This window comes from Pagrus pagrus (genome assembly GCF_965226575.1).
Source record: "Pagrus pagrus genome assembly, chromosome: 18".
Taxonomy (NCBI): domain Eukaryota; kingdom Metazoa; phylum Chordata; class Actinopteri; order Spariformes; family Sparidae; genus Pagrus; species Pagrus pagrus.
Genome location: NC_140202.1, coordinates 6,752,812 through 6,769,788, shown reverse-complemented (window position 1 = coordinate 6,769,788; position 16,977 = coordinate 6,752,812). Strand labels below are relative to the sequence as shown.

The 16,977-nt window shown below is 38.0% G+C and overlaps 1 protein-coding gene across 8 annotated transcripts in view; it reads right to left on the bottom strand.

The window, feature by feature from the left end:
• Positions 1-16,977, bottom strand: part of nrxn3a (neurexin 3a) — a 194,704-nt gene that overhangs the window by 71,466 nt on the left and 106,261 nt on the right. For all 8 annotated transcript variants that reach the window (XR_014624704.1, XR_014624705.1, XM_084381018.1 and 5 more), the window contains exons 11-16: positions 8,904-9,107; positions 6,901-6,927; positions 2,679-2,798; positions 2,273-2,393; positions 1,599-1,859; positions 761-951 (exon numbers count right to left, since the gene is read on the bottom strand). Coding sequence is in view for 6 of the 8 variants with exons in the window: in XM_084381018.1 (XP_084237144.1) it covers positions 761-951; positions 1,599-1,859; positions 2,273-2,393; positions 2,679-2,798; positions 6,901-6,927; positions 8,904-9,107 (924 nt within the window). In the remaining 2 variants the exon portion in view is untranslated. The remainder of the gene's footprint in view (positions 1-760; positions 952-1,598; positions 1,860-2,272; positions 2,394-2,678; positions 2,799-6,900; positions 6,928-8,903; positions 9,108-16,977) is intronic.

Genomic DNA, 16,977 nt, shown 5'->3' with positions numbered 1-16,977 from the left:
TGGTGCTTTCTTTCTCCGTACTGCCCCTTTGCCCTCTCCTGTCATGTCCACCCAACAACAACAACTGGTCAACAGCAACAGAATCAACAGTGTGGTGTGGCAAATAGAAATGCAAGCATTAAAGAGCTCTCATTTTAAAGTTCTGATCATGTGCAACTCCCAACCTATATGAGAAGGAGGCAAGATGGCTAATGGAACAGCGGACAATTAAAGCACAGATGCTTGGGTTTGTTGCAGTTAATTAAAAATCCTGATTAAAATCTGACAGGTCTACAGATGCAACCAAAGTGGACGGCGAACAATTATGCTATCAACAACAAGAACTCTGCTTTCAACACACACAAAAGAAAATATCATTATGGATTTATTTAAAAAAGTCTCCTAAAGGTATCGCAAAGGGATATGCTCGCATTTATCTTCACATCATTAACATCATTACCTATCTACATCTCCAGCACCATCTCCAGCTTGGGGACCGTCCTTAAGCTAGGTGAGTGTCCCACCTACCTCGCTGTCTGCTGTTTTTATATGAAGATGTAGATGGTACATGCAAAGAAGAGAGCTTTGACCATAAGTTTCTTTAAACTGTGGTTAAATGTAAGACAAATTCGAGAAAAATAATGCATCACTGATGCAGTCAAATGGACACATTTGACTGCAAAACAAAAAAAAGTTTTAAGTACAACCTAATCCAATATAGCTTGATAAAAACTGGACACACAAGGAGATACAAGCACACACTATCATGTCCTCTGCATACCTTTCAGGTCCAGGTTCTTTGCCCCATTGATACTCTGAGTAGTAGCTGTAGCATCTACTTTCAGTGTGTGGATGTTGCTGTTGTCTCGGGTGATGGCCACATTGTGCCACTGGTTGTCATTCAGTGCCCTTTCACTTTTGCCTTTGATGAGGTTGGGCCCATTTCCAAGGTCAAAAACATAGTGGATGTATCTGCAAGAGACAGAATCTTTTAAGAAATCTTTTTTTTTTTAATGTTCACAAACAGGCAGCCTGAACCTAAAGGTGAGTGATTTTGATGATTGCAGGTAGAATCCTCTGAAATTCTTTGTCATTTATAGATCTTGTAAAACTCGCCTGTTTATTTTTGAACACAGCTTTATATAGGAATGACTACTGTGTACTTGTGGTTTGAAACGTCAACATGTTAACAGGTGTCACAGCTGGCGTGATCCCGTGGCAAGATGGTCTCAAGTATTAGCCCTGTTTTTGGTAGTAACTGTGTCTGTCTGCTATTGTATTCCAAGCAGGTAGTGCACAGTGGGGTTTTAGAGCTTTTTCACTGAAAAAAGCTGACTGCTATGGCAGGCACAATGTTATGAAAGCAGTGAGATTAAACCAAAACAGTACAGTTGAGCTAAACAATGAGCTAAGACTCACCAACAAGCTCTGTAAAGCTGCAGATTCTGAGATAATGCATCACTATGAGTAACACTTTTTACATTGTCACATTGGTTTGACATTGTAATTTGATATTTTGTAAGTTGGTAAACAAATAACAAAATGATCAAGTTACTACCAAACCTCCAAAGTTTCAATGTGTAAAGAGTTAACAAGCATCCATTCACAATAAAACTTACCCTTTAACCAGTTCTACAGCAATAAAATCATTGCCATCTCCAGAGTTGAAGAGTATAAAGCCATCTGGGGAGGTGGTCTTGAACTGGAAGAAGAGGTGCATGGATGCGTAGGCCTGCAGAGTGGCCAGGCTCAGATAGCTGCTCTTGGATTTGAAGGTGACAGGGTCGGCGATAATGGAACGAACCCCAAAGCGTGCATTGAGCTCGCAATAATCAATGTCACCATTCTTGCACAGGTCGATGTAGAGCATACCGTTAAATCTGAGGAGAGGAAAGGAACAGGCATTTGAAACGACTGTCGTAAAAATCGTACTTGTTCTCCAAAGTCTTGAAAAAAGAGATGTCAGCCAAGGATAATTGAAAGGGAAGATTGGATAAAGGGGGCCCTTAGTTAAATAAATCTCTGCTTAACGCATAGTTTGCTTCATGAGAAAATAAAGCAGGAGTAATTGATTTTTTTTTATTTGAGGCAGACATTATTATCAGAATTTATTCCCTGTAGACAGACAGAGCACTGAGACTGAACCAAACAGTAAATGTGCTGTAAAACCAAAAATAACTACCTAAAAGAGGCAAAAGAATCCTGTAGAGTCACAGAATTCGGGTTCTAAGTCTCTGTGGATTGGTTTCCTCGTCACATTTAAAAGTAAAATAAAGGTAAGTGTTCCGAGTACCTGAGGCTCTGCAGATGACCAATGAAGCTGGACGGGATGCTGGAAACAAATCGACGCTCTGTCATGATGCCTGTTTCGATGTTGTGGAACTCCAGACGCGTGTGGTCACCCACCATTTGGCCTGAAGATGGGGAGGGTGGAGGGGATGGGTTGAAAAGAAAGACAAAAAACGAAAAGAAAAGAGAACACTGTCTGACACTAACACAAAAGGGCTGATTTAAGGAGAAAATTACATTAACAGTATTAGATGGATGCAAACTGTCGCTACATATCTACAGGCTTTCTTTGTAGCAGAATAATACTGTCAATCTCTATGGCAACACACCACAGCATGGTGTAAAACCACTGACAAGGCAACACTAATGACATTTCTTCAAGCATGAGCTGAGTTGATGCAGGTAAGTACCTTCAGCTACATCATCGTCAACCATTAGCTTGTAGGCTTTGCCGCGACGCACCACACGCACTGTATGCCATTCATTATCATTGAGCTTTTGCCCGGCATACAGGGTCTCTGGTCCCTTGCCTGAGAACAATGGTCAATCACAAAGTTAAAGACATCCTGAAGCTTAAACCAAACCTTTGTTTTCCCACCAGTCAGCCTGGTATCATTGGCAAAAATTCTACAAGCAGCTTAGTAGCTTAAAAATGGCTTTAGTTTTCAAACTTATACCTTTGGGAAACAAAGGTTTGGTTTAGTCAGTAAAATACACAGAAAATAAAATACAAAATACTTCTGACATCTGTAATTCTCATAGAATACACCTGATCTACAGTATATGCTGCAGAACTGCAGACTATTAAATAGTTTGAACAGAGAATTGGCTTTTACTCATCATAGGCTTATAGAAATAATTTCCTTTCACTTCTTCCTTCCCACTTCTCCTTTTGAATATAATATACAATATAATTTACATTATACAATGGCATTAGCCTGTTTGTAACCTATCCCTAATCTTTTTTATCCATCACATAATCAGACACATTATCTATGAATTCTTATATGAGGTCAGGTTAGGTTAGGTTAGGTTACGTTAGGTTATGAGCTGACTGGAGCCTGCTGGACCAAGACCTTGGGTTATGGAGGGAGTCACTGCGGGCAATGGGGCTCTGCTCAACCAAGCTCAGCAGCCTCCAATGAGACAATGAACTGAGACCAAACACAGCCTCTGAGACCAGCGGTGGTCATTTTGAAGATGGGGAATACAGTTTGGAGGTGATTTACAGCAGCTATGTTGTGGGAAGACAAATTAAGACTGTTTTGGTGAGTTTTATTTTGTTTATGTTGAATTTGAACTTTTCCTGACTTTTTGTGAGTTTATTTTGTTTACTCATTAGAGAAGTAGAGAACATCTCCAAGCTGAAACTAAGAGGGCTATCAGACTATCGCTTCTCGGGGTACAAAGTGGTATTACGAGACAGGACGGGCCAGGCTAGCTGGTTAGCAAATTCACTTCAGTATGCATCTCAGTACAGACATCTTTGACATAATTGTTCAGTCCAAATTACTCCCAGCTCATGTGCTGCTCTGCTCAGTGGTCATGATCACCACTTCCAATCTGGGCTGAAGAGTTTTGTGTTTTTTGACAGTTTTAATTGGCACATTTGGGATCAGATAGCCTTATTGGCTACAAAAATGCAGGTGAAAGGTTTAGATATTAATTAAAATTGTCTCTTTATTAGTAATTTAATAAATTCAAATAATTAAATAATATTTAATGTATTTATTACTTTTTAAGTAACTAAGTAGATTACATGGTGTAATGCATACTTAAGTACGAGTAAAATTACAGACTTGGAATAATACTCGTGAAAGTACAAGTACACCAAAAAAATATTTAATTACAGTCATTTGAGTGTTTGTAATTAGCTACTTCCACCACTGATTGTATCTTACAAAAGATTCTTCCAATGCACTGAAGGCTGAAGGAGCACAGGCTGTTTCTCAGCACTCTGCATACTCTTGTTCCCCCTATGTCTGAGAGCATATTACAAAATGAACTGTCCTACCAACTCTTTTGCTAGTGATTCATGAGGCTGCATCATCTTTCACTGGGAGTTTAAACCTCTTGATCTGTAATTATTTATTATATATTTATTTACAAGCAAGTGATAGATGAAAAGACAAAGATCTCCATAGCCTCATTATGAGTAAAAGCAATTAATTTTTTTGTGAAAGCCTAAACAAATCCTATGCAACTGAGACACTACACACTATGTAAAATTACACATATGGGATATCAAATTCTTACAATTTAAAGCTGTCTTGCATATTTTTGATATTCAGTCCCCTATGATGTAGTTAAAAATTGTCTTTAGAGTCTGTTTCAAAAATATCAAATTATGGGAAAACTGTCATTTGTGCTTTTGATTTGTATCAGTGTTTGATATGGAATAATTTCCAATGCTGTTAAAAAAAATTAATAAACAAAAAACTGTGGAACATTGCCTTAATTCAATGCAGAACTATGTTTCCATCAGTGTGATTGTGTTACAATTGTTTTAAGTACTGGTGAATTTCAGCAATTTTGATAAGGTTAGGAGAGCTTTCCATAAAAAAATATCTTTTATCACTTACATGCACACAAACTTAAATCCTCATATGCTGTAGTGGTAGTAGTAGTAGAGGATTTTAGCATTCTATTCTATATACTCTTTTCTACTGAATGTAACAAATACTGTCCCATACTCTTACATTGTGGTCGAGGTTTTGATCTAATGGAATGTGAGTTCTTTAAAGCAGAAGTACTGTTTCATGTACTACTCACCTTTTTTGACAATTATTTTTCTATACAATTAACATAGATGGAGAGAATTAGGTTATACTTGCTCCGTAGTTAGACTAAAAGTGGGGTCAGGTTACCCAGTGGAGGTCCACCAAAGAGGCAGACAGTGTCAAACATCTACAGAACTAAAACCATCAACAGGCTATCCAAATAAAGTGTCTCAGTTACAGGGACTAAAAAGTATTACAGTGATATTTTTTAAATCCCTCTCTCGTTGAGCCTGTTTATACCTGGTATTAGCATGGGTAGGTGACCCAAACACAAGTGGAAAACCCTTAAGTGTAAACAATCACCGACACGCATTGTGATCTTATCACTCAAACCTCTTGTTGAGGTGGTCTGGGATGCAAGTGATCCCATGTATTTTGTAGTGTAAATGCTAATTTATCATGATGCATCCCCAGAAAGGACGTCAACAGTGCAGGACGTGATGGTTGATGGTGACAGGACACCAATGTTGAGTCCTGGGCCACAGTGAAGGTACTACTAAACCAACATCCTCTATGGAACAAGAAGCCTCAACAACAAACAGAATGGATTACACACTGTTTGAGTTCTATGTGGCTTTTCTTAGCAGATAAGACAGTCTTTGGGCTGTCTTACCTGCTAATGTTTGCAGCAGATGTTTGTGTATTCTCTCTACACTCTGTGTTGCAACCCATTTTTAAAATTAAAATAGGAGGCGTAATAACCACGGACTCCTGTAGAAAACTGCACAATTTCAAGAGTTGTTGAGTGAAGAGAAACTTTTCAAGCTTTGCGACACAGCTACAGCAAATTCTAAATCATTTGCACCTTCTTGTTAATTCGGCATTAAATAAAATACATAAAGTTGTCTATTTCCTTGTAAAAAGTGTCAGTTTGTCATGACTTTGCTGTAAAAGCCTGTCAGCTACTCTGTGTCTAAAGTGCATCTTACATGCCGACATTCAGTGACTGTTTGAATACTGTTTAAATGGATTACAACAGTTACACCAAATTCATGAAATGTGTTTATATTTTAAAAATACACACACACAGTAACCAATATAGATTTCTTCTTTGTCACCCATGGACAAAGTCCCCAATCTCCCTTAAAAAATCTTGAAATTTTGAAAGTTGATGTGTCAGGAGAAACTTTATAAACTTTGTGAAATGCAATTTTTTAAAATTTTAATTAGTTAATGTTAAACCTGCAAGGTTATACATTAAGTTCTTTCTTTCTTTGTGAAAAACATTTCTGTCCGTTTGTCCCGGTGATGTATGTTTATTTGCATATAAAGCAGTGAAGTGAAATCCAATCACAAGTTGTCACTCGCGATGCGTGTCTAGGCGTATTTTAATGCCAGGTGTAAACTGATGCACTTAGAGCTGTCCACCTGTGTTCACATCATCCACGAAGCACAATAATACCAGTTATACTCCTTTTTCACTTGTTGTAGCCTTTTGATAATAAACCTAAGTAACACTTTGTGACACCTAAACTCTCTTAAAACCATTGTGTAAAGTGAATTATGTACTGTTAAAATTATTACCTTTTAATGTATTTATTATTAACTTTATGTCTACTATATACCGTGCATTATGGTGTATATATAACATACCCATCAGTGTATAATACAGTAAAGTAGTTGATTTAAAAAGGTTAAGATATGTCTAATAATTAAAACAAATCACCACTAATTCCAACTGCCTGAGGCTATTTCTGTTGGTTCCCAACCAACTCAGCAAAGTCATCCTCCACATGCCTGGCTAAAGAGAAGGTGGGGGGCGGTGTAGGACTCACATTTTAAAAAACACATTTCCTTTAAAAAGAAACAACATCAACATAGAGAGCAAAATGAAACTTGAGTGTTAACTTACTGGAGTTACAGTTTATCCTGATACAGTCTAGATGGGGAAGAATAAATGACAGATGAAATTGCATCCTTCAAGGTTACTGCTGCAGACATCCAAAAACAAAAAGTCCACCCTTCCGGGGACGCACACATGCAGGAAGGCAGCCATTTTATTCCTTTGGTATTTATGTTCAACTTTATGCCAAATTACCATGAAATATATTATTGATTTCCAAGTATTACAACATTTAATTTAACATAAGTTTTAACAGTAAATAAAATGCATGGATTTGTTACATAAATGTGTGCTGGTTGACATTAGCTGCTTTTCTGGAGCTTTCTTTACCCATAGTACCAGAGTCCAAATATATGATTTGTTTATGCACAGTATTTACAGTAAAATGGCCACTTGTAGTACCAGTTACATGAGTTTTCCAACCCAACACTGTTTGATTTTAGGTACAAATACTCAGATTAGAAAAGTCAAAGTCTCTGGCTCCAGAGCCTCCACACCAACAAGGTGGTAGCAGTCATCCATTTTAGAGCCACTGATCTTTGAAAAGTCAAGAAATACAGACTGATATAATTTAGTTCTCAAAGTTAAAATTGTACAACACTAGTGTGGAAGACAACAAATAGCTGATGTGTGAAACAGTCCCACTGAGGCCAGAATAATGCTGTAAACAGCTGTGAAGACAGTGAGGGTTGGTCACCATGTGGCTGGTGGTTTCATGTGTCGTCAACCGCAACAGAAAAGTGGGAGCAAACAGCCACGATCCAATCAGCACCAGCACCATGCAGAGGCACAGGAACCCCAATGATCACATCTGGAGAACTAGCCTACACCTACATGTGTCACTGAGCTAGATCACAGGCTAGATCTGTAAATATGTACATACTATGGAGAATCACACAAATTAACAGAGGCTAAGAAATCATATGAGCACTGACCAATTAGTGCTGCAAACATTTTACATGAAATCTAGAGTATGATTTACATTAATTAATATAATCAGTAAAGGACTGACGTAATGTGGTTTGGCAAACAATCTAACATATGCTTGCTTACTTCTTATGATTTTTTATGAAACAAAATAGATGCTAGATAAAGATTGAGATATGTGACTAATTGTTTCATTATATTTATATAATACGATTTGGAAGTATTTGGGGTCACAGCCAGCTGTAGGTTTTGCTGGGCTCTGTTCTCGGGCTGTTCGCCTGACGGGCCGCAGGCTTAAGGCCTTTGAAGGGGTGAATACCATCTTTTGACAAAGCATGATGGGAAATGGAGTTGACAGGAAAAACATAAGAACAAAACACGGAAAAAAGCATCGACTTCCATAGAAGACACCATCATTAGCAAAGAAAATAACCACCCAGAAGAGCAAGAAAAGTGACAGAGAAATGACTTGATGTCAGACAGAAAAGTTACTGAGAAAGACAAGAAAAGTCTTCTAATGTCCAGTTGAATGATGGACTGGAGATCAGTGGGCATACTTCACCTCTTAGAAAGTCTCAGCACACTTGTTCTTTAAAAAGACTTTATCAGAGACTCACATATAAATGTCTCTACATCATAATGTATATTCTGTATTCATTGTGCTGTGACTGTCTCAAAAGTTCTGTAAAGAACGTGGATATGGCTATGATTTGTCTGTTTCAAAGATGGGCCAAACATGTTTAACATTGAAATAAAAAAATAAGTTATGATGGTATATCATAATTTGAGATGTTAACCAGTAAATAGTCATATAAAGTTAGCAGTCCATGGTTATCTGTGTGCACAAACCATTTTAACACTCATGCAAGAGATCAAAACTCTCTTATCTATGTTCTAAAACAGGTAGAAATCTATAAAAGATCACAGTGATGGTTAACTGATGAAAAGATTGTGCACAAAAAGATAGACAGAGAGTGAAAGTAGAGAAGAGGTCATTGGTAAACCATCTCATGGTGAAGGTGGAGGTGTGGAGGCAGATGGGTGGAGGTGGGTGGTGGGGGAGGGGGATGGGGGACATACGATACCTAGGTTGACCGTGAGTTTGACACGACCCCCGTCCAACTCCAGCCTGAGCGTGTCGGCTGAGTCTCGAGAGGTGGTGGCCATTAGGAGGCCATAGGCCCGCTGGCAACGAAAACGCAGGGAAACGTCCTCGGCCTCAGTGTGCATGATGTTCGGCATCACCACCTTCATGTACATGCTGCCGTCATAGGAGAGTATGGAGGCCTCTGTGGGAGTGAGTCAGAAGCACAGAGAGATGTTAGCCATAGTCCAAATAAGGTTGGAGTCAATATAATCAGCTTGAACATGGTACATGGCAAATATTCTATTTGTCATAGTTGCTGCTGGCAATGTCTGTCAGTTGGTCCACCGCCACCTGCTTTAGTGGTTCAAGGGCAAAAATTAGGTTATGGAGTTATTAATCAAAAACTGAAAGACCTAACACTGAATACTCTGTATAATATACTGGGACACTTGTGTATAATAAAAATATTTTTTCTTGATAAATGTCATACACATGTGTGTGTTCACAAAAAGTGAATGAAGATTGAATTTAATAATACAAGTCAGGACAAAATATGATCATTTTTTGGTTTGGCTTAAGTTTGTTGTTTTTCAGCTTCAAAAATGTTTGGACCAGTGTTAACCTGTGATTACTGTAGATTAACTGGTGGCAAAAGCCTGGATGCTTTTTGGTTGCTTGTGGTTTTGGGAGGATGTTGGCAACATGAAGAGAAGGTGCAGCTGTCTTTGTACTTTGTACTTACTAGTTTAATGTAATCACATTTTCAACATTCATTTTCAGGCGTACTTACAGTAGTTCTGTCAAGAAAATAATTTTTCAGCGAATGTGAAAGTGCAAATTATGATACAGCACAGCTGCTCCCTGGAGGTGGTCAGTAGAGAAAAAAACTCATGTAGGCCGACTATACAACTGCACAATAATCAATATGTCATTATGTACAATGAGATGCTTTCATGTGTAAACATACTCCCTGCCCACTGGCTAATGTCCACAAGATTATTCCAGAGTCTAGGTGAAGAAAAGTGTGTGTGTCTGTCTGTGTGTGTGTGTGTGTGTGTGTGTGAGTGTGTGTGTGTGTGTGTGTGTGTGTTTGATCAAGTCTGATGTACAGTAATTCATGTTTGCTTTAATGAAGTTGGTTGAACTCATTTTCTTGGCTTTTTTAGTTGTATTTCATACTTGAATGAATTCCAGTGCCAACTCTGTTGTGTAACATCAGTTATATGTTGTAGAGATTTCATATGTTGTAAAAACATTTTTTTTTTTACATTATTTTTGATAGGCAATTAAAAAGCCCCCCCTTTCTAAAACACAATTCACTACAAAATAATCACCTTTAATTTCATGGACAGGAAATCCACTCAATGCACAAGTCTTTCAAAATTCATGAACTGTTTTCTCGCTCAAATTCAACCACCACTAAATCCCTGTGTATTTACATTACATTTTGCACATGTTAAATGTTAAACTCTCAAAACATTTTCTTCTGCACTTCTATCGTCATATTCATTAACTCTAAAAACGACTTATGACCATGACATCACAAACAAATCACTGTTGAAACAGATATGACATTTTTGGTGTATGTTAAATGACCACTGTCTTCAAACTCATGAAGGGTTGCTCATGTGGATACAAGCAAACACTTCAGTTTGGAAGTAGCAGTAGTGAAGGTGAGGTACTATTACACAAATACTGGTTCCACTGCCAACAACAGTTAATCCCTGCCAAAACATGAAGTTGTACAATATACGCCTCATTTATTTGGCTCCAGGAGTTGCAAAATAGCCATCCCATATGGCTCTTTTTAGTCTGTGTCCTCATCTGACTGTGAACTGTCGACACACTTTGTCTGTACCTCAAATTGGCTGTTACACCATGCTGTGCTCTCATTCTGCCCTCCCCTTTTCAAAGACATTTGGGCATGTTGACAGCGTTGAGTGCGGGGAAATCATAGACTGCTCAAACTCACACATACACACATATGCAGGCACTCACAAGAAACACGCAGCATATGACAGCTTCAGCGTGTGAGAGAGTGTGCAACATGCAATTTGTGCTGTGCATGAAATCCTAGCAGCTATTGAGCTTGCACATCAACACATTCATCCCCATGACATCTGAGAAAACTTTATCCACTGATAAAGGCCATGTTAAAATGCAAAGTGGACCCCGACTTGGGATTGTTTTGTGAAACATCAGTGTGTTGTTTGTTCTGTATGCTAGTCTTACATTTGGAAGTGTAATCAACACTGAAGTCTTTAAGGGACACTAGTATGGTTTAGACTTCAAAGACTCTTTCAGCACCAGAGTGAAATTAGTTGTCTGTAGTGTTGGGAGTGCATTGTATGACAGTGTCTGAGAAACCCATTAAGGGCATTCTGTGTGGTGTTTTGTGTGTTCTATGGCATTATATTGAATTAGTTGTTTTTTGGGGTTATTGGTCATTAAACAGTTGTTGTTGTAAATTTGTAAAATGCAAAATAGGAGTAAAATAGGTATGGCTATGGTGGAGTCTTTGGTTGATGAGATTAGTCCATGTCATTTTGAGAGTTGTTTCATGGATGGATTTTTTTTTTACTAATGGTGCAAATTATTTTGTGTAAATTAAATGTATTTCCTGAGTGCGTTTTTAAGCTGTGGATATTGTAAATAAATAATTTTGAGTGAGATCAAACTTCTGTGTAAGTTCATGGAGCGATAGTATGGTGTTATTTTTAAACAGGAGCTCTAAATGAGTAATTTCTTTAATTAGTTAATAGAGAAGGTATGCGTATTTATTAGAAAGACTGGGTTGTTGTAAATAGGGGTGAATTGACATAATGAGAGAGTGTGATGGGTCATTTTACAGACTTTTCACCAAGCTTCCAGAGTTGTGGCAATGGCTAAAATATGTTTGGGGCATTTAAACAACCTCCAAGTTTTTTGGTTTTCTTTGAGTTTAATTTAAGGTTGTTGTGTGCTGAACCACTTGGGTGTTGACTGGACAGGTGTCATTGAGAAGAGGAAGTTAATTCTGGGAAAACATTTGTACTGCTGCAATCCAAAAATGCAATAAAAAATAATAATATATAAACAGAGATGGATGTAACCCTCTTTCTTTTCTCTGAGTTGTCAGGGTTGCTTTCTTTGATACCAGTAAAGATCAGATGCTGCCTGTTTGAATGTCGAGTACAGGTTACAGTCTACAGAGCAGAGTTTTATTAATATTTATGAATATACTGAACGTCTTGTCATACAAAATCCAGTATAAGGAGATGTTTCCCTTTTTTCTCCTCAGGTCAATTGATTTCCGGATCTGCCATTCTGACCAGTATGTTGTAGCCATTGTCAATGAAGAGTTTTTTTCAGCCGGAGAATATCTTATTGTTTTGAGCAAGCGATTTTTACTTCTGTGTTGTGATCTTCTCATGTTGAATGGAACTTACAAGTAAAATTGTAGGGTAGCAAACTTTTCAGCCTGTATTTTTCATTTCTGTTATTTTCCTAATACTGCCCAGTCTCTGCTCCATATCATCTTACATTCATCCAGAGTTGAAAAGCAGTGGCGGTTGCTGTTTTCTTGCACTACGCTGGTATCAATCAGAGGGTGATTATTTGTCCTGTCACAATAACTTATTATGATAAATGAGCCAATAAGATGCTGAGACATTATGTGTCCTACAAATGCCCTTTGTTCAGTTGTGCTGCATAAATAGGAAACTGTAGTTATACCAAGTGCCCACAGAGTGGAGACACAGCCCATCTGTCTGCCAGGAAACTATCTGTAGTAAGTAGGGCTGGAAGGGGGGGGTAAAGAGGCGGGCAGAGGGTTAAGACAGGTAGAAAAAGGAGGAATAATGGATGAAACCAAGAGTAGGAGAAGGTAAAACCACCCCCTCTCTCCATCACACTTTCAAAATACAATGCCAAATAAGGTAAAAGGATCTAACTAGGGTCTTTGAGATAGGCCATATTTTCCAAATAAAAGCCATAGATGTAGACCATGGCGCTGAAGAAGGCTGGATTTCAGGATAAAGGCCCCCAAAGTTAAACAGAGTTTACAACAGGCTACATGAGTACTGAAGAAACTAAAACTCTGTAAATACCTCTGTCTTTGTACTCTTGCAATTTCTACACTTCACCTCATTCAAATCCTTAAGCTACGACTCCTATTTCATCATATTTCATACCTTATACTACATTTTGCCCCCTTTATCCCTTTCCAACTTTTCCAACTGTTTATGCTCATTCAGCTGCTCCTTCATACAAAATTAAGCCAGCAATGCAGTTTAGCTCCCAGCTGTACAGGAAGCAATGCAGTTTGTTATTCTCCACCCACTTCATCTCGTTTAAATCTGTACACTATGACTCTCATTTGAACCCCTTTCATCGCTTACACTATATTTTGCATCTTTCATCCTTTTCCCACATTTCTAACTATTCATACTCCTTCAGCTGCTTCTTCATAGAAATTAAAGCCAGTAATTCATCAGCTTTTCAACATCAGCATTCACTCAATTTCTTCGGATATTGCCTTCTCAAGTTTTTAACTGTTAATATAGTCAAGCCTTCACCTTTTTTTAGACTTAGTTCACAATTGGAAATTACCGCTGTCTCATACACACACAGATGTAAGATGAGCCCACAGATATGGACATACATATACACACAAAAAGAAATCATGCATGTACTCATTTCTGCAATCATATTATGTAGGGCTTCGGCTAAGAAAACATTGGCTTGGGGCTACACAACACTGCCCAAAATTTGACATCCAGGAACACTCCCAACACAGAAAAACATTGAGAATGCAAGAAAATTGCGGCAAGGGTCTCTGTAGATACAGACACCACCACATAATTCTAGTGGGGAATATGACGATTGAGAGGGATTAGTTTTGACTATACAGTTTTTTTGTGTGTGTGGTTTCTGCATAGTATACCTTTAAAAGATAAACTACATAGGTAACATTAGTGAAAGAATGTGGTCATGGTTAACAAAAAACAATGTCGTTTAGGGAGCAAACGATGAGTCCATGGGTGCCAGTGTCAAAATCACATGCCATCATCATTCCTATGAGGGCTGAGGACAAACAATAATTAATTTCTATATTTTTAAGTTTAAGTTCTCTGTTATTCATGGGCATCCATATATGCATCCTATCCATGCATCTTACAAGTGGTTGTGACTGATCATAGAATTAGGTAAATCAAATAACAATATGCAACAGATACATTCCTGCTGAGGACCATCCCGTGTTTTTGTGCTACAGTAGTGAACATTTCATCGTATAACAATCTACGGTGAAGCTAAAAAAGTTTCAGAGGACAGAACAGAGTTCTCTTCATTTATCCACAGCTTTGTGTATTAAGTAAGGGCAAGCTGCATAGTAGAGAAGCATATGAATTAATAGTAAATATGTTGCTCCAACAACATAGTGACATGCGTGCATAATATCTTATTGGTACAATAGGATATTTTGTTCACGCATGACCTAATGCACCGTACATATTTCATATGAATAAGGATGGTTTTTGTTCACTTGTGTTCTCATGCTGTACTTGCGTCTGGGCCCATGCTCAACTGCACATGAAATAAATGGCCATGTTTGGTCGCAAGGATGCCTGGGACTGATGTCTAATTGACAAGGTGTCAGATTACAGCACGGTGAAATGTACACAATTTAAATTCTCATTACAGATCTGGACTGGGCTGTCAGATTAATTCTAACATGTCATATTTCTTGGATGTAACTATGTGTGGAAGGGTAAGTGTGTATCTGTGTGTGCGTCTGTGTGTCTCAGTAGAGTGTGTCCAAAGGATTGATACACTTTTAACTGACTGACCTTGCCACATTAATACCACGCAGGAGAAGACCGTAATGTATTTTGTTTGGTGTGAAGATACTGCATATGTAACCTGTTCACTTTAACTGTTTCTTTCACTTTATTTTTGTGATGTAGCAGAAAGAGTGAACTCTCTAAAGTCTGTTGACACCCCTCACATTGAAGATCAGGGACAGTTTTCATACTCTGTCCTCATCCACTGACCTTGTGTCATGTATTACTTCACAGAGGGAAGCATGCATCTATCTATGGACAAGAGACTCGGCTCATGGCAGCCCAGGATGTAAATGTTAAAAGTGTCCTTGGTTAGCTAGCCAAGTTAGCTTAGATAGTTAGCCTCCTCCATGAGTAGATAGTGAGTGTAAGAGTATAATTATAGCTCAAAATATTAGTAATAATATGGCGTTAATAAAAGTTAACAGACTACTGTTACCATGACCAGCTATATGACCTCATAGTCAGTACAACACAGTGGAACCTCTTTCTGATCAGGCAAAAGTAGGTCTTTTAACACACGTTTATTCAGGGGTAATAATTAATTGTAATTTAAGTAAAAAATTTGCAAAATCGGAATGCGCTAGTGACTGAATTGTAAAATGTACAGAAACCACAAACAACAACTTTATAGGTGACAAGACACTAAGCAAGAGATAGAGGTTGGGGCATTGGGACCAGGTGTAAATGAAGATGTGTTCAGCAACAAAATAGAAATCTGAATGGAGGAACTTTAAAACAGACTGTGCTGCATTGTTCAAAGCTGAGAGTATTGAGAGTAACCGGAAAGAAACCGGGAAATCTACGTTGGGTCTGATGAGGATGAAGAAGGAGGAGGCGTTGCCATCTTCAAGTCGGCCTTTGTTTGTGTGGGGTCCTGCATCTCTCTCACATTCTCTCTCTCTCCCTCTCTCTCATGCACCCTTTGGAAAGGTGTGAAGGTGATCTTCAGTTTCTTCATTCAGGACACAAAGGTGTAGCAGGCCCCTGGCCTGAATGAAAGTTCATAGGGTCATATCTCTCACACAGAGCATTTTCTGTTTCAGTTGTTTTTTTTTTTTTCATCCTCAGCCCAACTGATGTGCAATTTGCCACAGGGATATATTCTTGACCCCATTTTGTTTTTGCCTTTATATGCTCCAATTAGGAAACATTATTAGTGAATTCAAAGAGGTCTGTTATCATTGCTATGCGGATGACACACAAATCTACCTGTCCTTTATGCCTGACAATACTAGCTGTTTGAGTAGTTTAATGGAGTGCATAACTATCATTAAAAAATGGATGATGTGCAACTTCTTACAACTAAACTCAAACAAGACAAAAGTAATAATATTTGGTCCTAAACACCTAACCAGCAAATTCCTTTGTCAATCAATATAAAATCTACAGCCAAAAATGTTGGTGTCATATTTGATTCCTAACTGAACTTTGAACCCCATGTCAATAATCTCATAAAATCCTGTTACTTCCCACTAAGTAACATTAATAAAATTGAATCAGCTCTGTCCTTTTTGTACTTAGAAAGGCATATTCAATTCACATAGTGTCATTCACACAACATGGTTTGGCCCCCAGTTACATTACAGAACTATTGATTCTCTATTCTCCAAATTGCAAATTATGATAATCTCACCTACCCTTGCTAGATATACCTAGGTCAAGGCTGGTGACCACAGGTGACCGACCTTTTGCCATTAGAGCTCCAAGGCTTAAAATTGTAAATTCTGTAAATTCTGTGCTAGTGTGTTTTACTTTATATTTGTTCTTATCTATAACTATGGTGGCCCATATTCTTGATTTAGTTTTATTCTTCTGTATTCTGTGTAACACTTTGTCCGGAGTGGTCTAGATATGCTTTGCGCTGATTTTAACGGTGATTGCTTACGATCTATAGATTAGAGATTCATACAAAATTCAAAATAGCTGAAAATCTTTCAATGTTTAAATAAAGAGGCTTCATATGGATAGATTCCTCTGGACCCACAGAATCCAGGAAAACGGTTCAAAAGTTAAGGTCAAAATGTAAAATTCATTGTTATTGAGCCACCATTTGGCCAATTAGCATATTTTTTTTGTCTCAGTAGCTGATACGTTTTGAGATCTGCTGAGCTTGAGAACTGTAGCTCTGAGACCCATGTACTTTTAGAGCACAAGGAACCAGATACTACCCTTTAAAAGTGATGAGGTATTGTATTGAATTGGTGAATGAATAGTAATTCTTTTAAATGCTTAGAAACTTAGATCAAC